This window comes from Heptranchias perlo, chromosome 5 (assembly GCF_035084215.1).
Source record: "Heptranchias perlo isolate sHepPer1 chromosome 5, sHepPer1.hap1, whole genome shotgun sequence".
In the NCBI taxonomy this organism is placed as follows: Eukaryota; Metazoa; Chordata; class Chondrichthyes; order Hexanchiformes; family Hexanchidae; genus Heptranchias; species Heptranchias perlo.
Genome location: NC_090329.1, coordinates 133995588 through 134018673, shown reverse-complemented (window position 1 = coordinate 134018673; position 23086 = coordinate 133995588). Strand labels below are relative to the sequence as shown.

Here is a 23086-nt window from a genome sequence, read left to right as displayed (position 1 = left end):
AAGTATATCCTTCCTTAGATAAGGGGACCAAAACTGTACACAGTACTCCAGGTGTAGTCTCGCCAAAGCCATGTACATTTATGGTAAAACTTCCTTACTCTTGTACTCCAACCCCCTTGCAATAAAGGTCAACATGCCATTTACCTTCCTAATTGCATGCTGTACCTGCCTGCTAACTTTTTGGGTTTCCTGTACGAGGACACCCAAATCTCTTTGAACACCAACATTTAATAGCTTCTCACCATTTAAAAAATATTCTGTTTTTCTAATCTTCCTAACAAAGTGAATAACCTCAGACTTCCCCACATTATACTCCATCTGCCACCTTCTCAACCACTCACATAACCTGTCAGGCTCTTTGTGTCATAGAATCATAGAAAATTTACAGCACAGAAGGAGGCCATTCCGCCCATCGTGTCCGCGCTGGCCGAAAATGAGCCAGCCAGCCTAATCCCACTTTCCAGCACTTGGTCCCTAGCCTTGTAGGTCACAGCGCTTCAGCTGCACATCCAGGTACTTTTTAAATGAATTGAGGGTTTCTACCTGTACCACCCTTTCAGGCAGTGAGTTCCAGATGCCCACCACCCTCCTGGTGAAAAAATCTTTCCTCAGCTCCCCTCTAATCCTTCTACCAATCACTTTAAATCTATGCCCCCTAGTTATTGACCTCTCTAGTAAGGGATATAGGTACTTCCTATCCACTCTATCTATGCCCCTTATAATTTTGTACACCTCAATTAAATCACCCTTCAACCTCCACTGTTCCAAAGAGAACAACCCCAGCCTATCCAATCTTTTCTCATAGCTAAAATTTTCCAGTCCTGGCAACATCCTTGTAAATCTCCTCTACACCATCTCTAGTACAATTACATCCTTCCTGTAATGTGGTGACCAGCACTGTACACAGTACTCAAGCTGTGGCTTAACCAGTGTTTTATACAGCTCCAGCATAACCTCCCTGCTCCTATATTCTATGCCTCGCCTAATAAAGGAAAGTATTCCATATGATTTTTTAACCAACTTATCTACCTGTCCTGCTACCTTCAGGGATCTGTGGACATGCACTCCAAGGTCCCTCACTTCCTCTACACATTTCAGCATCCTTCCATTTATTGTGTACTCCCTTGCCATGTTTGTCCTCCCCAAATGCATTACCTCACACTTCTCCGGATTGAATTCCATTTCCCACTTTTCTGCCCACCTGACCAGTCCATTGATATCTTCCTGCAGTCTACAGCTTTCCTCCTCCCTATCAACCACACGGCCAATTTTTGTATCATCTGCAAATTTCTTAATCATGCCCCCACGCATTAATACCATTAATATATATCACAAAAAGCAAGGGACCTAGTACTGCGCCCTACGGAACCCCACTGGAAACAGCCTCCCAGTCACAAAAACATCCGTCGACCATTTACCTTTGCTTCCTGCCACTGAGCCAATCTTGGATCTAACTCTCCCTTGTATCCCATGGGCTTGTGCTTTTTTGACCAGTCTGCCATGTGGGACCTTGTCAAAAGCCTTGCTAAAATCCATGTAGACTATATCAAGTGCACTACCCTCATCGACGCTCCTTGTTACCCCCTCAAAAAATTCAATCAAGTTCGTCATACACAACCTTCCCTGAAGAAATCCATGCTGACTGTCCTTGATTACTCTGTGCCTTTCTAAGTGACGGTTTATCCTGTCCCTCAGAATTGATTCCAATAATTTTCCCACCACTGAGGTTAGACTGACTGTCCTGTAATTACTCGGTCTATCCTTTTCTCCCTTTTTAAACAGTAATACAACATTAGCAGTCCTCCAACTCTCCGGCACCATGCCTGTATCTAGGGAGGATTGGAAAATGATGGTCAGAGCCTCCCTTGCTTCTTTTAACAGCCTGGGATACATTTCATCCGGCCCTGGTGATTTATCTACTTTCAAAGATGCTAATCCCCTTAATACTTCCTCTCTCACTACGTTTATCCCATCCAATATTTCACACTCCTCCTTCTCAACTACAATGTCTGCATCGTCCCTCTCTTTTGTGAAGACAGACACAAAGGGCTCAGTTTTGAAATGGTGGCAGGTTGGTAGCAGGGCGGGTGGTGGGGGGGGGGTGGGGGTGGTGGTGAAGGTGCGTGTGGCAAATCCGAATAAACAAAACGTTGATGGTGATTAATGTGCTCTCCGGATTTCGCACCTGGCATCCAGTCTGATTGACAGGTTGGCTGCTGTCAGGAGCTGCAATGCGAGGTGCGGGGAGGGGGAAGAGAAAGAGAGAGAGCGAGACGTCATCCGGTGCTGGACTGGAAGATCGGGGTGGGGGGGTGGGGGGGGGGAAAGAGTGGAAGATCGGGAGGGGGAGAGGGGAAGATCAGGGGGGGAGAGGGGAAGATCAGGGGGGGAGAGGGGAAGATTGGGGGGGAGAGGGGAAGATCGGGGAGTGAAGAAGGGGAAATCGGGGGGGCTGAAGAAGGGGACATCGGGGGGGACATCGGAGGGTTGAAGAAGGGGAGATCGGGGGGGGTGAAGAGGGGGAGACCAGGGGACATTGGGGGGGTGAAGAGGGGGAGATCGAAGAGGGGGATATCGGAGCAGGGTGGAAAGATCGGTTGATTTTGTGTTTTAACTTCGTGCACTAGTTTTTTTATGTAATTTATTTTGTTTCTTTTTGCCTGATCTGGCCTTTCACACCTGGTTTTACCAGGCCTGAATGAGAAGCAGTGGGAAAACTGCCCAGGTAAGTTAAAAATTGTTTTAACTATCTAATATGTCATAAGTAAAGTGCCTTAAGCACCTCAATGAGGTACATGGCTCTTTAACTATCGACTTTCAGATTCGGGACGCCCGTGCGCACATAGGTGCGTCCGTGGGGAACTCGGAAGTCGGGTTGGAAGCCGGACTTCGAACCCGAACGGGATTTCCTCAATTTTCGGAGCCCCCAACACACCCGCAATTTCCCGGGAAAATCGAGCCCCAAGTATTCATTAAGAACCATACCAACATCTTCCGCCTTCACACATAGGTTACCTTTTTGGTCTCTAATAGGCCCTACTCTTTCCTTAGTTAGTCTCTTGCTTTTAATGTATTTATAAAACATCTTTGGGTTTTCCTTGATTTTACTTGCCAATATTTGTTCATGCCCTCTCTTTGCTTTCCGAACAGCTTACTTTCCCACCTAGCTTTGTATCGTCATCAAACTTGGATATATTACACTTGGTTCCTTCATCTAAGACATTAATGTAGATTGTCAATAGCTGAGGCCCAAGCGCCGATCCTTGCGGCACCCCAATGGTTACAGTCTTCCAACCTGAAAAAGACCTGTTTATCCCTACTCTCTGTTTTCTGTCCATTAACCAATCCTCTCTCCATACTAATATATGACCCCCAACCCCATGAGCCCTTATCTTATGTAACAGCCTTTTATGTGGCATCTTATTCAATGTAAGGATAGTGGCAAGGATTTTTGAACTGTTGGTGAATGGGGAATGGGAGGGCTGGTTTAGGTGAAGTGCCCCTCAATGAGCTGATCTCTGAGAGCCCTGGTAACCTCCTTGATACATTAAAAATTCATGGCTACAGCGACCTTGACAGGGACAGGCAGTGCTGTTGGCTCAGTTTGAGGCTTGAGTTGTGGCTGCAGCAGGTGACATAACTTGGTGACAGCCTCCTTGGCGAAGCGAAGACTACATTGCTCCTGATTAAAGTTGATGTAGGAGAAGTGCTCCCTGAATGCCCTTTGTGGATATGGTCACCTGTGCAGTGCCCTCCTCCTCCTTTTTCTGGCATCTCTCATCATCCAGCTTCGAAAGCAACCCTATGAGACCACCCTTGCTGCAGCCAGACTATTTCTGAGGCAAACAACAACAGTGCAAGACCAGCAAAATCTTTCTCTGTGCAGAAAAAGTGAACTTTCCAGAGTGTACAACACACTGAAAAACACCCAGAAGTCAAGCAGCAGTATGAAATGCTAAACCAGCAACTAAACTGTACGTACTGCATAATCCCTTTAAATTGCACTGGTGAGGGGCCTTCATGCCAGTTAGTGCCACGCTATGCTGTGCGATTTCAGCACGTGACGAGTAAAGCACATGGGCGATTGAAAATCCAGTACAGGTCCTGCAAGAAGTGCAGGTCCCCATTATACATAACTTATTTTTGTCTTTAAACATTTCTGGTGTGTGCTGTTGATGACAGGGCAACATCCTTTCTCAATATGGCGAGCGGCACATTTCCAGCCCGAAATATGCACATGCTTCCTGCCCACCATAATGGGGGCTTAGCAGACCAGTTAGCGCCCATAAAGCAGGCTCTGCGCAGCCAAATTCTTAGGCCTGTATGTTTTGCCTGCTGTGGAATAAAGTAACTTCGGAATTGTACTGAATGTCGCATAGGGATTGAAGGACTGTGTGTACGTAAGACGTGGTGATGCTGCCCAGAACAGAAAGGAATTTTATTATACCCCTGCGTGCTACTCCCACGTTGGTCTGGATTCTGCTCCATTGCTCTCCAATGACCTTTTGCTTTGCTGCTTTCCGCTTGCTTTCCGTAGCTGCTGGCACCACTCATCCTTCAGAACTCCTCTGTCACCCTCCACTGGACGAGGTTGGATCAGCTCCACAAACTCCTACCACTGCTCCTTCAAATCCCTACAGCTGTTCTTCGAACCAGATCCCTTACCTGCATAAATCATGTTAAATGACTTATCATTGTCTTCTGGTTCCCTAGGCTTTGGACTGAGCCTGCATCAGGTGGTGTGGAATGAACATGAAGGATTAACCTATTTGACTTTGTTCTCAGCAGTCTACCTGTGGCAGACACGTCTGTCTTTCAACAGCATTGCTTGAAGTGTCCTGCACTGCACTGTCCTCATATAGACACTTGTCTCCATAGTGAGGGCACTCACTGTTATATATTGTGGCATGACTGCTATGCTAAGTGGGACAGACTGAGGAGCTCAAAACTGGGCATGCATGAGGTGCTTTCGGCCATCAGCAGCAGAAGTATTGCACACCCCCACTATCTGTAATCTTTTCAGGCACATGCCTCACTCCTCCATCACCTTCAAGCCAGGAGACTTGAAGCAGCTGAGAGGAGCGGAACAGAGCAGAGGGAGCATCCCATAAAAAGGCGGTATTTCGGAGCACCGAAAACAGCTGAGAGGAGCGGAACAGAGCAGAAGGAGCATCCCATAAAAAGGCGGGATTTCGGAGCACCGAAAACAGCTGAGAGGAGCGAAACTTAGCAGAGGGAGTGTCCCATAAAAAGGCGGGATTTCGGAGCATCAAAAGCAGCCGAGAGGAACGGAACAGAGCAGAGGGAGTGTCCGATAAAAAGGCAGGATTTCGGAGCACCGAAAACAGCTGAGAGGAGCGGAACACCACAGAGGGAGCTGTGACGGAGTTCGAAGTGATGTCAGGAATCAGAAAGGGACGTGACACAGGGGAGGCACCTGATTGGTAAGTAGATTCAGGTGAGTATTTCTACTATTCTACAGTAACTAAAGTAAGAAGAAAGGTAAGGTCTGCAGCTCTTATAGCATGATGTGGAGATGCCGGTGATGGACTGGGGTTGACAATTGTAAACAATTTTACAACACCAAGTTATAGTCCAGCAATTTTATTTTAAATTCACAAGCTTTCGGAGGCTTCCTCCTTCCTCAGGTAAATGTTCAGGAGCTCCTTGAAGCCTACGCATTTATACATATAGAACAATACATGGTGTTTACAGAATGCCCCTGCAACTGCCCGTTGCCAAGGCAATCACCGTGTTCAGACAGAGAGGTGTCACCTGCAGAACCCCCGAATACACATTCAACAAAAAAACAAACAGGAAAAAAAACAGAGAGAGGCAGAAACATCCGGAAGGCAGAGAAAGCCAGCAAATGACCCATTATATTAAAAACAGATAACATTTGTTCGCTGGTGGGGTAACGTGTAGCATGACATGAACCCAAGATCCCGGTTGAGGCTGTCCTCATAGGGGCGGAACTTGGCTATCAATTTCTGCTCGACGATTTTGCGTTGTCGTGTGTCTCGAAGGCCGCCTTGGAGTACGCTTACCCGAAGGTCGGTGGATGAATGTCCATGACTGCTGAAGTGTTCCCCGACTGGGAGGGAACCCTCCTGTTTGGCGATTGTTGCGCGGTGTCCGTTCATCCGTTGTTGCAGCGTCTGCATGGTCTCGCCAATGTACCATGCTCTGGGGCATCCTTTCCTGCAACGTATGAGGTAGACAACGTTGGCCGAGTCACAGGAGTATGAACCATGCACCTGGTGGGTGGTGTCCTCTCGTGTGATGGTGGTATCTGTGTCGATGATCTGGCATGTCTTGCAGAGGTTACCGTGGCAGGGTTGTGTGGTGTCGTGGACGCTGTTCTCTTGAAAGCTAGGTAATTTGCTGCGAACGATGGTCTGTTTGAGGTTGGGTGGCTGTTTAAAGGCGAGTAGTGGAGGTGTGGGGATGGCCATAGCGAGGTGTTTGTCCTCATTGATGACATGTTGAAGGCTGTGGAGAACATGGCGTAGTTTCTCCGCTCCGGGGAAGTACTGGACGACAAAGGGTACTCTGTTGGTTGCGTCCCGTGTTAGTCTCCTGAGGAGGTCTAAGCGATTTTTTGCTGTGGCCCGTCGGAACTGTCGATCGATGAGTCGAGCGTCATATCCCGTTCTTACTAAGGCGTCTTTCAGCGTCTGTAGGTGTCCATCGCGTTCCTCCTCGTCTGAGCAAGTAGTGTTTTTTAGTGAATCAAGGTCCCTGGTGTCGTTAACATGTTACGAAGCAGCTGCAGGGCATTCTGGAGGTGGAGGGTGAACAGCCAGTAGTCGTGGTCCATATCGGTACCAAAGACATAAGTGAAAAAAGGGATGAGGTCCTGCAAGGTGAATATAAGGAGTTAGGCGATAAATTAAAAAGCAGGATCTCAAAGGTAGTGATCTCAGGATTACTACCAGTGCCACGTGCTAGTGAGTATAGGAACAGGAGAATCGACCAGATGAATGCGTGGCTGCAGGGATGGTATAGGAGGGAGGGATTTAGATTCCTGGGACATTGGGACCGGTTCTGGGGAAGGTGGGACCTGTACAACCGGGACAGGTTACACCCGAGCAGGGGTGTTTGCTAGTGCTGTTGGGGAAGGTTTAAACTAGAATGGTAGGGGGATGGGAACCTGAGCGGGGAGACAGAGGAGGGGGAAACAAGGATAGAAGCAAAAGATAGAAAGGGAAGAAGCAATAGTGGAAGGCAGAGAAAACAAGGGTGAAAAACAAATAGGGCCAGAGTGCAAAATAAAACTAAGATGACCAGCAATCTTAAAAAGACAAGTCTAAAGGCATTGTGTCTCAATGCGTGGAGCATTCGCAATAAGCTAGATGAATTAACAGTGCAGATAGATATTAACGGTTATGATATAGTTGCGATAACGGAGACATGGCTGTGGGGCGACCAAGGATGGGAACTGAACATCCAGGGGTATTCAATATTTCGGAAGGACAGGCAAAAAGGGAAAGGAGGTGAGGTAGCGTTGTTGTTAGTAAAGGAGGAAATCAGTGCAATAGTGAGGAAGGATATTGGCTCGGAAAATCACTACGTGGAATCTGTATGGGTGGAGCTAAGAAACACAGAAAATGTTGGTGGGGGTTGTCTATAGGCCCCCAAAAAGTAGTGGAGATGAAGGGGAGGGCATTAAACAGGAAATTAGAGATGCATGCACGAAGGGTACAACTATAATCATGGGTGACTTTAATCTACATATAGATTGGTCAAATCAAATTAGCAATAATATTGTGGGGGAGGAATTCCTGGAGTGTGTACGTGATGGCTTTCTAGACCAATACATTGAGGAACCAAATAGAGAACAGGCGATCTTAGACTGGGTATTGTGTAATGAGAAAGGATTAATTAACAATCTTGTTGTGCAGGGTCCCTTAGGGAAGAGCGACCATAACATGATAGAATTCCTCATTAAGATGAAGAGTAAAGTAGTTGAATCCGAAACTAGGGTCCTGAATCGAAATAAAGGAAATTACGAAAGTATGAGGTGCGAGTTGGCTATGATAGATTGAGGAACTTTACTAAAAGGGATGACGGTGGATAGGCAATGGCTAATATTTAAAGAACGTGTGCAGGAAATACAACAATTATTCATTCCTGTCTGACACAAAAATAAAACAGGTGGCTCAACCATGGCTTGCAAAAGAAATTAGGGATAGTATTAGATCCAAAGAGGTGACATATAAAATTATCAGAAAAAGCGGCAAGCCTGAGGATTGGGAGCAGTTCAGAATTCAGCAAAGGAGGTAGAGTATGAGAGTAAACTAGCAGGGAACATAAAAACTGACTGTAAAAGCTTCTACAAATATGTCAAGAGAAAAAGATTAGTGAAGACAAATGTAGGTCCCTTACAGTCAGAAAAGCGGGAAATTATAATGGGGAACAAAGAAATGGCAAAACAATTAAACACATACTTTGGTTCTGTTTTCACAAAGGAGGACACAAATAACCTGCCAGAAATGTTAGGGAACCAAGGGTCCAGTGAGAGGGAGGAACTGAAGGAAACCAGTATTCGTACAAAACATAGTGCTAAGGAAATTAATGGGGCTAAAGGCTGACAAATCCCCAGGGCCTGATCGACATCCCAGAGTACTAAAGGAAGTGGCCCTGGAAATAGTGGATGCATTGGTGATCATCTTCCAAAATTCTGACTCTGGAACAGTTCCTACAGATTGGAGGGTGGCAAATGTAACCCCACTATTTAAAAAAGGAGGGAGAGAAAAAACAGGGAATTACAGACCAGTTAGCCTAATATCAGTCGTGGGGAAAATGCTAGAGTCCATTATAAAAGATGTGATAACAGAACACTTGGAGGGCATTAACCGGATTGGACAAAGTCAGCATGGGTTTATGAAAGGGAAATCATGCTTAACAAATCTACTGGAGTTTTGTGAGGATGTAACTAGTAGAATAGATAGGGGAGTTTTGGTCTCTTTATCTGAGAAAGGATGTCCTTGCCATGGAGGGAGTGCAACGAAGGTTTACCAAACTGATTCCTGGGATGGCAGGACTGACGTATGAGGAGAGATTGGGTCGACTAGGCCTATATTCACTAAAGTTTGGAAGAATGAGAGGCGATCTCATCGAAATATATAAAATTCTAACAGGACTAGACAGACCAGATGCAGGGAGGATGTTCCCGATGGATGGAGTCCAGAACCAGGGGTCACAGTCTCAGGATACGGGGTATGCCATTTAGAACCGAGATGAGGAGAAATTTCTTCACTCAGAGGTTGGTGAACCTGTGGAATTCTCTACCACAGAAGGCAGTGGAGGCCAAGTCATTAAATGTATTCAAGAAGGAGATCGATATATTTCTTCATGCTAAAGGGATCAAGCGGGAACAGGGTTCTGAGTTAGACGATCAGCCATGATCATTTTGAATGGCGGAGCGGGCTTGAAGAGCCGAATGGCCTACTCTTGCTCCTATTTTCTATGTTTCTATGTTTCTATGAGACCGATTCCTTTCTCAATTGACAGTATTGAAGGACATCCCAGAGCAGTACCAGGCATAACTTAGAATGTGGTGCATTATCGTGAAACAAGACCTACATGCTAAACATGAGGCAGGCTATAGACGGGTAAGCAGTCCCACAACCTACTATGATAGGACTGGATTGCTCTTGCATAGAGCCGGCACAGACTTGATGGGCCGAATGGCTTCCTTCCATGTTGTAACCTTTCTATGATTCTAACAAATGGATCAGAGCAAAGTTCTGTAACCCAACCACATCCAATGTCAAGAATGGTGGTGGATAATCAGGCCACCAACAGGAAGAGCAGGCTTTATGAACATCGGAATTGGAGTAGGCCACTTAGCCCTTCGAGCCTGCTCCGCCATTCAATGAGATCATGGCTGATCTGTGACCTAACTCCATATATTCACCTTAGCCCCATATCCCTTAATACTTTTTGTTAACAAACAGCTATTAATGTCAGATTTAAAATTAACAATTGAGCTAGCATCAACTGCCATTTGCGGAAGAGAGTTCCAAACTCATACCACCCTTTGCGTATGGAAGTGTTTCCTAACTTCACTCCTGAAAGTCCTGGCTCTAATTTTTAGGCAATGTCCCCTCGTCCGAGACTCCCCAATCAGCAGAAATAGTTTCTCTCCATCTACCCTATCTATTCCCCTTAATATCTTGAAAACTTCGATCAAATCACCCCTTAATTGTTTAAATTCCAGGGAATGCAACCCTAGTTTGTGTAATCTCTCCTTGTAATTTAACCCTTGGAGTCCAGGTATCATTCTAGTAAATCTACGGTGCATTCCCTCCAAAGCCAATATATCATTCCTAAGGTGCAATGTCCAAAACTGAACACAGTACTGCAGGTGTGGTCCAACCAGGGCTTTGTATAGCTGTTGCATAACTTTTATCCCCTTGTATTGTAGTCCCCTATATATAAAGGCCAGCATTCCATTAGCTTTTTTGATTATTTTCTGGTACCCATCCATTTGATTTTAATGATCTATATACATGGACTCCTAAGTCTCTTTGGACCTCTGCAGTTTCAAGCTTTTCACCATTTAGAAACTCCTCTGATCTATCCTTTTTAGATCCCAAGTGGAAGACCTCACGCTTGCCTACATAGAATCATAGAATGGTTACAGCACAGAAGGAGGCCATTTGGCAAGTCGAAACCATGCCAGCTCTCTGCAAGAGCAATCCAGTGAGTCCCACTCCTCCGCCCTTTCCCTGCAGCCGTGAAATTTTTTCCCTTCAAGTATTTATCCAGTTCCCTTTTGAAAGCCACGATTGAATCTGCCTCCACCACCCTTTCAGGCAGTGCATTCCAGATCATAACCACTCGCTGCATAAAAAAGTTTTTCCTCATGTCGCCCTTGGTTTTTTTGCCAATCAGCTTAAATCTGTGTCTTCTGGTTCTCGACCCTTCTGCCAATGGGAACAATTTCTCTCTATCTACTCTGTCTAGATCCCTCATGATTTTGAATACCTCTATCAAATCTCCTCTCAACCTTTTCTACTCTAAGGAGAACAACCCCTGATTCTCCAGTCTATCCACGTAACTGAAGTCCCTCATCCCTGTAACCATTCTAGTCAATCTTTTCTGCACCGTGTCTAAGGCCTGCACATCCTTCCTAAAGTGCGGTGCCCAGAATTGGACACAATACTCCAGTTGTGGCCGAACTAGTGTTTTATAAAGGTTCATGATAACCTCCTTGCTTTTGTACTCTATGCCTCTATTTATAAAGCCCAGGATCCTGTACACTTTTTTTAACCGCTTTCTCAACCTGTCCTGCCACCTTCAACGACCTGTGCACATATACCCCAGGTCTCTCTGTTCCTGCAACCCTTTGAGTTGTATCCTTTAGTTAACATTGCCTCTCCTCATTCTTCCTCCAAAATGCATCACTTCGCACTTTTCTGCATTAAATTTCATGTGCCACGTGTCTGCCCATTCCACCTTCCTGTCTGTGTCCTCTTATAGAATCATAGATCATAGAATCATAGAAGTTACAACATGGAAACAGGCCCTTCGGCCCAACATGTCCATGTCGCCCAGTTTATACCACTAAGCTAGTCCCAATTGCCTGCACTTGGCCCATATCCCTCTATACCCATCTTCCCCATGTAACTGTCCAAATGCTTTTTAAAAGACAAAATTGTACCCGCCTCTACTACTGCCTCTGGCAGCTCGTTCCAGACACTCACCACCCTTTGAGTGAAAAAATTGCCCCTCTGGATCCTTTTGTATCTCTCCCCTCTCACCTTAAATCTGTGCCCCCTCGTTATAGACTCCCCTACCTTTGGGAAAAGATTTTGACTATCGACCTTATCTATGCCCCTCATTATTTTATAGACTTCTATAAGATCACCCCTTAACCTCCTACTCTCCAGGGAAGTCTGTTACTATCCTCTTCACTGTTGCCTACACTTCCAAGATTTATGTCATCTGCAAATTTTGAAATTGTGCCCTGTACACCCAAGTCCAAGTTATTAATATGTATCAAGAAAAACAGTGGTCCTAGTACCCAACCCTGGGGAACACCACTGAATACCTTCCTTCAGTCCAAAAAACAACCATTCACCATACTCTCTGTTTCCTGTCACTTCGCCAATACTTTGGGAAAAGATTTTGACTATCTACCTTATCTATACCCCTCATTATTTTATAGACCTCTATAAGATCACCCCTAAACCTCCTACTCTCCAGGGAAAAAAGTCTCAGTCTATCCAACCTTTCCCTATAAATCAAACCATCAAGTCCCGGTAGCATCCAAGTAAATCTTTTCTGCACTCTTTCTAGTTTAATAATATCCTTTCTATAATAGGGTGACCAGAACTGTACACAGTATTCCAAGTGTGGCCTAACTAATGTCTTGTACAACTTCAACAAGACATCCCAACTCCTGTATTCAATGTTCTGACCAATGAAACCAAGCATGCTGAATGCCTTCTTCACCACCCTATCCACCTGTGACTCCACTTTCAAGGAGCTATGAACCTGTACTCCTCGATCTCTTTGTTCTATAACTCTCCCCAACGCCCTACCATTAACGGAGTAGGTCCTGGCCCCATTCGATCTACCAAAATGCATCACCTCACATTTATCTAAATTAAACTCCATCTGCCATTCATCGGCCCACTGGCCCAATTTATCAAGATCCCGTTGCAATCCTAGATAACCTTCTTCACTGTCCACAATGCCGCCAACCTTGGTGTCATCTGCAAACTTACTAACCATGCCTCCTAAATTCTCATCCAAATCATTAATATAAATAACAAATAACAGCGGACCCAGCACCGATCCCTGAGGCACACCGCTGGTCACAGGCCTCCAGTTTGAAAAACAGCCCTCTACAACCACCCTCTGTCTTCTGCCGTCAATCCAATTTTGTATCCAATTGGCTACCTCACCTTGGATCCCGTGAGAACTAACCTTATGTAACAACCTACCATGCGGTACCTTGTCAAAGGCTTTGCTAAAGTCCATGTAGACCACGTCTACTGCACAGCCCTCATCTATCTTCTTGGTTACCCCTTCAAAAAACTCAATCAAATTCGTGAGACATGATTTTCCTCTCACAAAACCATGCTGACTGTTCCTAATCAGTCCCTGCCTCTCCAAATGCCCGTAGATCCTGTCTCTCAGAATACCCTCTAACAACTTACCCACTACAGATGTCAGGCTCACCGGTCTGTAGTTTCCAGGCTTTTCCCTGCCGCCCTTCTTAAACAAAGGCACAACATTTGCTACCCTCCAATCTTCAGGCACCTCACCTGTAGCTGTCGATGATTCAAATATCTCTGCTAGGGGACCCGCAATTTCCTCCCTAACCTCCCATAACGTCCTGGGATACATTTCATCAGGTCCCGGAGATTTATCTACCATGATGCGCGTTAAGACTTCCAGCACCTCCCTCTCTGTAATATGTACACTCCTCAAGACATCACTATTTATTTCCCCAAGTTCCCTAACATCCATGCCTTTCTCAACCGTAAATACCGATGCGAAATATTCATTTAGGATCTCACCCATCTCTTGTGGTTCCGCACATAGATGACCTTGTTGATCCTTAAGAGGCCCTACTCTCTCCCTAGTTACTCTTTTGCCCTTTATGTATTTGTAGAAGCTCTTTGGATTCACCTTTGCCTTATCTGCCAAAGCAATCTCATGTCCCCTTTTTGCCCTCCTGATTTCTCTCTTAACTCTACTCCAGCAGTCACTATACTCTTCAAGGGATCTGCTTGATCCCAGCCGTCTATGCATGTCATATGCCTCCTTCTTCTTTCTGACTGGGGCCTCAATCTCCCGAGTCATCCAAGGTTCCCTACTTCTACCAGCCTTGCCCTTCACTTTATAAGGAATGTGCTTACCCTGCACCCTGGTTAACACACTTTTGAAGGCCTCCCACTTACCGGACGTCCCTTTGCCTTTGCCTGAGGCTTCATCAAAAAGTTAATGAAGTTAGTTAAACATGATTTGCCTTTAACAAATCTGAGCTGGCTTTCTTTAATTATTCCACACTTGTCCAAGTGACTGTTAATTTTGTCCCCGATTATCGTTTCTAAAAGCTTTCCCACCACCGAAGTTAAACTGACTGGCCTGTAGTTGCTGGGTTTATTGTTACACCCTTTTTTGAATAAGGGTATAACATTTGCAATTCTCCAGTCCTCTGGCACCACCCCCATATCTAAGGATGATTGGAAGATTATGGCCTGTACCTCCGCAATTTCCACCCTTACTTCCCTCAGCAGGATGCATTCCATCTGGACCGGGTGAGACTTTTGAGTACAGCCAGCCTTTCTAGTACCACCTCTTTATCAATTTTTAGCCCATTCAGTATCTGAACTACCTCCTCTTTCACTGTGACTTTGGCAGCATCTTCTTCCTTGGTAAAGAGAGATGCAAATACTCATTTACTTCCACGGTCATGCCCTCTGCCTCCATGGGTAGATCTCCTTTTTGGTCCCTAATCGGCCCCATCCCTCCACTTACTACGCATTTATTATTTATATGCCTATAGAAGACTTTTGGATTCTCTTTTATGTTAGTTGCCAGTCTCTTCTCATACTCTTTCTTTGCCCCTCTTATTTCCTTTTTCACTTACCCTCTGAACTTTCTATATTCAGCCTGGTTCTCACTTGTATTATCATTCTGACATCTGTCATTCATCCCCTTTTTCTGCTTCATCTTACTCTCTATCTCTTTTGTCATCCAGGGAGCCCTGACTTTGGTTGCCCTACCTTTTCCCCTCATGGAATATGCCTAGTCTGTACCCGAATCATCTCCTCTTTAAAGGCCTCCCATTGTTCGATTACAGTTTTGCCTGCCAACCTTTAATTCCAATTTACCTGGGCCAGATCTGTTCTCATCCCACTGAAATTCACCGTCCTCCAATTAAATATTTTTATTCTCGATTGCTCCTTGTCCTTTTCCATAGCTAATTTACACCATATAATACTATGATCACTGTTTCCTAAATGTTCCCCTACTGACACCTGATCCACTTGACCCACCTCATTCCCCAGAACCAGATCCAGCAATGCCTCCTTCCTCGTTGGGCCGGAAACGTACTGATCAAGAAAGTTCTTGTGAACACACTTCAGAAATTCTTCCCCCTCTATGCCCTTTACACTATTACTCTCCCAGTCTATATTAGGATAATTGAAGTCCCCCATTATCACTACTGTATGCCTCTTGCACCTTTTTTGAGCCAGGTCTCCGTTATTGCCACAACATCATATTCCCATGTGCCTATTTGTGCCTGCAGCTCACCAACTTTATTTACCACGCTTTGTGCGATTACACACGTGCACTGTAAACCTATCTTAGCCCTTCTTGATTTCTCTCTTAGTCTGATCCCACCTCGTGCTATCGGTCTCTCCCAATCTTTTGTGCACCTTGTTTCTCCTTTCCAGTACTACATTCTGGTGCCCATCCCCCTGCCAAATTAGTTTGAACCCTCCCCCACAGCACTACTGAACCTCCCCGCGAGGACATTGGACCCAGCTCTGTTGAGGTGCAACCCGTCCGGTCTGTACAGGTCCCACTCCCTCCAGAACTGGTCCCAATGCCCCAGGAATCTAAAGCCCTCCCTCCTGCACCATCTCTCCAGCCACGCATTCATCTGCTCTATTCTCCTATTTCTATACTCACTAGCACATGACACTGGGGGTAATCCGGAGATTACTACCTTTGAGGTCCTGCTTATTAATCTCTTTTATAGCTCCCTAAAATCTGCCTGCAGGACCTCATCCCTCTTTCTACCTATGTCGTTGGTACCAATATGGACCATTGGCTGTTCACCCTTCCCCTTCAGAATGTTCTGCAGCCGCTCAGTGACATCCTTGACATTGAAATCCACAGTTTTGCCCATTCACTTAATGTCATTATCTCTTTGTAATTTTATGCTTCCATCTACACTGCTTACAATGGGCAAACTTGGATATGTGGCTCTCTATCCCATCATCTAAGTCGTTAATAAATAGAGTGAATAGTTGAGGCCCCAACACAGATCTCTGTCGGATACCACTAGTCATATTCTGCCAATTTGAGTGCCTGCCTATTATTCCTATTCTATATCTCTTGCCGCTCAGCCAATTTCCTAACCAGGTCAATAATTTGCCCTCAATTCCATGAGCTTAGCTTTAGCTATCAGTTTCTTATGAGGTACTTTATCGAATGCCTTCTAGAAGTCCATATAAACATTATCTGTAGACATTCCATGTTCACTACTTTAGTCACCTCTTCAAAAAATTCAATCAGATTCGTCAGGCATGACCTACCCTTTACAAATCCATGCTGGCTCTGTCTGATCAGCTGAAAATTTTCAAGTTGTTCATTCACTCTATCCTTAATTATAGACTCTAGTAATTTCCCGACAACAGATGTTGGAGTAACTGGTCTATAAGTCCCTGATTTCCCTCTCTCACCTTTCTTAAATAGTGGAGTGGCATGTGCAATTTTCCAATCTAAAGGAACAGTTCCTGAATCGAGAGAACTTTGGAAGATTCTCGTTAGGACTTCTGCAATGTTCTTATCTACTTCCTTTAAAACCCTGGGATGGCAACCATTTGGTCCTGGGTATTTGTCGCTCTTTATGCCATTATTTTCTTCATTACTGTTAATTTGCTTACGTTAATTGTGGTGAGCCCCATCCCTGATTCAAAATTAGTTTCTTTGAGATGTCCAGCATGCTATCCTCTTCCTCTGCTGTAAATACTGATTCACATCGTTCACCTGACGAAGGAGGAAGCCTCCGAAAGCTTGTGAATTTAAAATAAAATTGCTGGACTATAACTTGGTGTTGTAAAATTGTTTACAATTGTCAACCCCAGTCCATCACCGGCATCTCCACATCGTAAATACTGACACAAAGTAATTATTTAACATGTCCGCCATTTCCTTATTTTCATTTACGATATCACGTTATCAGTTTTTAAGGGGCCCATGTTGCTCTTGACCACCCTCTTTTGCCTAATGCAATTGTAAAAAATTTTTGTGTTGCTAACCCTTGCGAGTTTCTTTTCATACTCCCTTTTTGTAGCTCTTACTATATTTTTGTCATCCTTTGCTGTTCTTTGTATCTCTCCCAGTCCCCAGGATCTGTGCTATTTTTTCCATTTTTGTATGTTTTTTCATTTAGTTTTATGTTGTCCCTTACCTCTTTTGCCATCCATGGCTGTTTTTTTTGGCAAGTGGAGCTCTTGCTGCTTAGGGATATAAACCGGTTATGTATCACGTTAAATTCTTTTTTGAACATCTCCTTCTGATCTTCTGTCGTTTTACTCATGAACAGATTTGCCCAGTTTACTGTGGACAGTCTCAGTCTCATCCTGTTGAAGTCATCCTTACCTAAATTTAAAATCTTAAGAGCTGATACGGGTTTCTCCTTTTCAAACACAACGTTGAACTCGATCATATTATGAATGCTATTAGATAAATGTTCACGCACCGTAAGGCTGTTAACTAATTCTGGCTGATTATTTATTTTCTCATTATTAAATCTAATATGGTCTACCCCTTGTTGGTTCTAGGACATATTGTTGCAGAAAGCGGTCCTGAATGCACTCAAGAAATTCACTACCTTTCTGACATGAGGTCATCTGCTTATCCCAATCAATATGAAAGTTAAAATACCCCATTAAAACCACTCTGCCTTTGCTACATGCTTGTCTAATCTCTGCATTTATATATTCTGCTACTTCACACTACAGTCCCACTACAGTCTTAAATCCTTTTCTATTTCTTAATTCTAACCATAAAGTCTCCACTGCCTGCTTACCTCTCGCTATATCCTCTCTTATCATTGAAGTAATTTCACCCTTAATCACCCTTAAAGCTACTCCTCCCCCTTACCAGTTTCCCTATCTTTCCTATTGACCTTATAACCTGATATATTCAGTGCCTAGTCCTGACCATCTTGAAGCCATGTCTCAGTATTGGCTGCCATGTCATACCCTCTAAGTTGAAATTGGGCCTGCAATTCATTCAATTTCTTCCTTATACTCTGTGTGCTTGTATAAAGAATGCTTATTTGGGCCACACACCCTAACCTGTCCTTCTGCTCTAATGCTGTTTTTCTCACACATTTCTTATTTCTCCCGCCTAATTTATTACTTTACATTTTTTAGTTTTCCCTTTACCTGTAGTGCCTAAAGCATATTTTCTGACAATCACTCTACTCTCTTCCTTTTTATTTGTTTTAGAATTATTATTTATGCTACCTTTTCCACTTGAGCCCTCCCACCACCCCCATCCCCATTTACTAATTTAAAGTCCGTTTGACCGCTCTATTTATCCTTTCCGCTAAGACCCTGGTCCCAGCCCGGTTCAGGTAGAGCAAAACATCCCCATCCTCAACCATGGCGGAACTCAGCATGTAAGTGCAAGAGACAAAGGTGAAGTGTTTACAAATGTCTTCAGACAAAACTAGCATGTGGACAACCCTACACATTCTCCTCCCAAGATCCATTCAGTGGATGCTGCAACATTCTGGCTGGCGGTCCTACAGTGGGCATTACTGACCCGACCTGGTAGGCACAATGTGCCCAGCCCCTGCAAATGACCCCATCCTCAGATTTGGAGGGGATGCCCAGGAATTTCTAAGCAAGTAGATGTGGCTTTAGGTTAACATCCCATCTGAAAAGCAACTCCTCCAACAATGCAGCACTGAAATGTCAGCCTAGATTATAGGAACATAAGAATAGGCCATTCAGCCCCTCGAGCCCGCTCCGCCATTTGATAAAATCATGGCTGATCTGTGATCTAACTCCATATACCTGCCTTTGACCCATATCCCTTAATACCTTGGTTGGCAAAAAGCTATCTCTCTCAGATTTAAATTTAGCAATTGAGCTAGTATCAATTGCCGTTTGCAGAAGAGAGTTCCAAACTTCTACCACCCTTTGAGTGTTGAAATGTTTTCTAATCTCACTCCTGAAAGGTCTGGCTCTAATTTTTAGACTGTGCCCCCTACTCCTAGAATCCCCAACCAGCGGAAATAGTTTCTCTCTATCCACCCTATCTGTTCCCCTTAATATCTTATATGCTCAAATCCTGACGTGGGGCTTAAATTTCTGAGAGTGATCAGCCAAACTGACACTTGCTTGTAAAGTACAGCCTCTGCAAGTACTGCTCCTGGGTCAACTGGTGGTGGGAGTAACTCAGCCTGTATATTCTGCTGTGGGGGTAACAGTGGATGGGTGATGGTGCCATGGGCATAAAATGGACATAAAGCATATCAATTCAGCAGTGGGATGGTCTGTTCACAATCCACACAAGCGTTGGACCTACTGCTAAATTCATCACGCCCATTTTTTTAGGTGGACCCCTAAAACAGGTATTAGACCCCTTGGTTTCTTCAGCAGTCCCTATAGCCACCAACCAAAAGTAAGTTTTTATATCCGAGACAACCCCCGACGTCCGAGACCCCCCGATGTCCAAGACACCACCCCCCCCATACTTCGGTTTTCCGCATGGAAATCTTCCCCCACTCCCCGCTTTCTTCACAACGCCAAGTAAATATCGGGGCCCTACTCAGTGATTCCTAGCTCCGGAGAGGCCCATGCAATTGATGTTAGCATCTCAGGGGGTTTGTGGTTGTTTCCCCCCTAAATTAACAAAATTGCAAAAAGATCCCATAGTTCTGAATGTGGTCTCTATCAACAAGTTCTGAAAAAGCACAAAACCTTTCTTGAAAATACCATTTTATGACAGATAGCACTGAAATGGCAGCTCTGGAAGCTGGAGTGCCAGGTTTTTCCTGAAGCAATTTGCTCCTGAACTACACCCGACGCTACAGTGGGAAATCTGAGTGCACAGTGCTCTGATATTCAATTAGGTTCACTCACCTGAAAAACCATACAGAAAGTTATGCTGCAGTGCTCTTAAAATCTTTGGGGGTGATTTTAAACAAATATTTTGCGGAAAGTAAAATCAAGCGATGTGTAAAATGGGCAGCCAATCGAGCCCGTCAGATTCCTGCCAGATGGGTTAGATTAAAAATACCCTCAAAAAGTTTAAATCCATAGAGAACAAACAGCATAGATTCAGCAGGATGGTGCCAGGGATGGGAAGCTATTGTTATAAGAGACTTGAGACACTGGGACTATTTCCACTGGAGAAGATGATCAGGAGAACTTCCACGAAAATTCAACCACAATGTGCTGAATGGCCTCATTCCACGCTGTAAACTTCTATGGTTGTATAGTTAAATGATATTCTCTGATCGTGCAACTCTATGTCTGAATCAGGCTTCACAGTACAATCCCAGATGAGCCCAATGCAAGTTTTCCTACAGTACCCTAAATGTGATTGACTTTTATATGATCTAAGTGTATTTTCACATTTGTTTTATATTTTTTCTATGCAGGCCCACTTAGCGGGAATATTCGATAATGTAAATGAAGTGGCTTTCCATCCAAAGGAATACGATCGCATGTTGGCTGTCATTTCCAGGGAAGGAGAACAAATTCATGTAATTATACATCATAGTTCATTCAAATTTAAATCCTGTTAGAAGTACTTAATCCATATGGTTCTGTGAATTATTAGCCTTTTTCTCTATTAGATAGCATAGTGCAGGTGTACATTTTAGAGGGCATTTAAGGCTAAATTTCGATAGAGCCCTTAAGTGGTTGCACCATAGAAAAGTGAGCTTGCTGCTCCCAATATCAAGCTGGGCTAACCCTGGTTTCCAACGATATCTTCAAAAATTCACTCTCGGGATATGGACGTCTCTAACAAGGCCAACATTTATTGCCCATCACTAGTTGCCCTTGAGAAGGTGTGGTGAGTCTTCTTCTTGAACTTCTGCAATCCATGTGGTAAATATACTCCCACAGTGCTGTTGGGCAGGGAGTTCCAGGATTTTGACCCAGCAACGATGAAGGAATGATAGTATATGTCCAAATCGAGGTGGTGTGTGATTTGGAGGGGAACTTCGAGGTGATGGTGTTACCATGGACTTGCTGTCCTTGTCCTTCTAGGTGGTGGAGGTTGTGGGTTTGGGAGGTGCTGTCAAAGAAAACTTGGTGAGTTGTTGAAGTGCATCCTGCAGATAATGCAAATTGCAACCACGGTATGCCAATGGTGGAGGGTGTCAATGTTTAAGCTGGTGGATGGAGTGTTGATCAATTGGACTGCTTTGACCTGGATGGTGTTGAGCTTCTTGAGTGTTGTTGCAGCTGCACCCATCCAGGCAAGTGGAGAGTATTCTATCACACTCCTGACTTGTGCCTTGTCGGAGAGGCTTTGGGGAGTCAGGAGGTGAGTCTCTGACCTGCTGTAATACCCATGGCATTGATGTGACTGGACCATTTGAGTTTCTGGCCAATGGCAACCCCCAGGATGTTGATGGTGGAAAATTTGGTAATGCAATTGAATGTCATGGGAAAGTGGTTAAACTCTCTCTTGTTGGAGGTGGTCATTGGCACTTGTGTGGCACAAATGTTACTTGCCACTTATCAGTCCAAGCCTGGATGTTGTCCAGGTCTTGCTGCATGCGGACATGGACTGCTTCATTATCTGAGGAAGTAGGGATTGAATTGAACACTGTGCAATCATCAATGAACATCCCCACTTTTGATCTTATGATGGAGGGAAGGTCATTGATGAAGCAGCTGAAAATAGTTGGGCCTAGGATGGTGCCCTGAGGAACTCCTGTGATGATGTCCTAGGACTGAAATGATTGGCCTTCAACAACCAGAACCATCTTCCTTTGTGCTAGGTATGACTAGCCACTTGGGAGTTTTCTCCCTGATCCCCATTGATTTTAGTTTTACAAGGGCTCCTTGATGCCACACTTGGTTGTATGCTGACTTGATGTCAAGGGCAGTCACTCTCACCTCACTTCTGAAATTGATCTCTTTTGTCCATATTTGGACTAAGGCTAGAGCCGAGTAGTTCTGGCGAAACCCAAACTGAGCTTTCGTGAGCAAATTATTGATGATCAAGTGTCACATGATAGCACTGTTGACAACTCCTTCCATCACTTTGCTGATGATTGGGAATAGGTTGATAGGGTGTAATTGTCCAGGTTGGATTTGTTCTACATTTTGTGGACAAGACAAACCTGGGCAATTTCCCACATTGTCAATTAGATGCCAGTGTTGTAGCTGTACTATATGCTTGGCTAGTTCTGGAGCTCAAGTCTTCAGCACTACAGCAGGCTATCGTTGGGACCCTTTGCTTTTGTTGTGTCCAGTGCACTCAGTTGTTTCTTGATATCATGTGGAGTGAATCGAAGTGAAGACTGGCATCTGTGATGGTGCAAACCTTGGAGGAGGACAAGAATGTTATCTAAGTCGTTAATAAATAGTGAATAGTTGATGCCCCAACACTGATCCCTATGGGACACCACTAGTCACATCCTGCCAATTTGAGTACCTGCCCATTATCCCTACTCTCTGTCCCTTGCCGCTCAGCCAATTTCCAAACCAGGTCAATAATTCCATGAGATTCAACTTTAGCTAACAGTCTCTTACGAGGAACTTTATTGAATGCCTTCTGGAAGTCCATATAAACAACATCCATAGACATTCACCTGTCCACTACTTTAGTCACCTCTTCAAAAAATTCAATCAGGATCGTCAGGCAATGACCTACCCTTTACAAATCCATGTTGGTTCTCTCTGGTAATTTCCCGACAACAGATGTTAGGCTAACTGGTCTATAATTCCCTAGTTTCTTTCTCTCACCTTTCTTAAATAGCAGAGTGACATGCAATTTTCCAATCTAAAGGAACGGTTCCTGAATCGTTAGAAATTTGGAAGATTCTCATTAGGATTTCTGCAATGTTCTCACCTATTTCCTTTAAAACTCTGGGATGGAAACCATCTGGTCCTGGGGATTTGTCACTCTTCAGTGCCATTATTTTCTTCATTTACTGTTAATTTGCTTATGTTATTTATGGTGAGTCCCCGTCCCTAATTCAAAATTAGTTTCCTTGGGGTGTCCGGCATGCTACCCTCCTCCTCTACTGTAAATTATTTAACATGAACACCATTTCTTTATTTTCATTTACAATATTATCATTATCAGTTTTTAAGGGACCCACATTGCTTTTGGCCACCCTTGT

At 44.4% G+C, this 23086-nt stretch overlaps 1 protein-coding gene across 1 annotated transcript in view; it reads left to right on the top strand.

Moving 5' to 3' along the window:
• The window catches only part of LOC137322210 (dynein axonemal heavy chain 8-like), a 1468904-nt gene that overhangs the window by 693623 nt on the left and 752195 nt on the right, over window positions 1-23086 (top strand). Inside the window, exon 41 of the mRNA XM_067985326.1 lies at window positions 20381-20485. Coding sequence (XP_067841427.1) covers window positions 20381-20485 — 105 coding nt within the window. The remainder of the gene's footprint in view (window positions 1-20380; window positions 20486-23086) is intronic.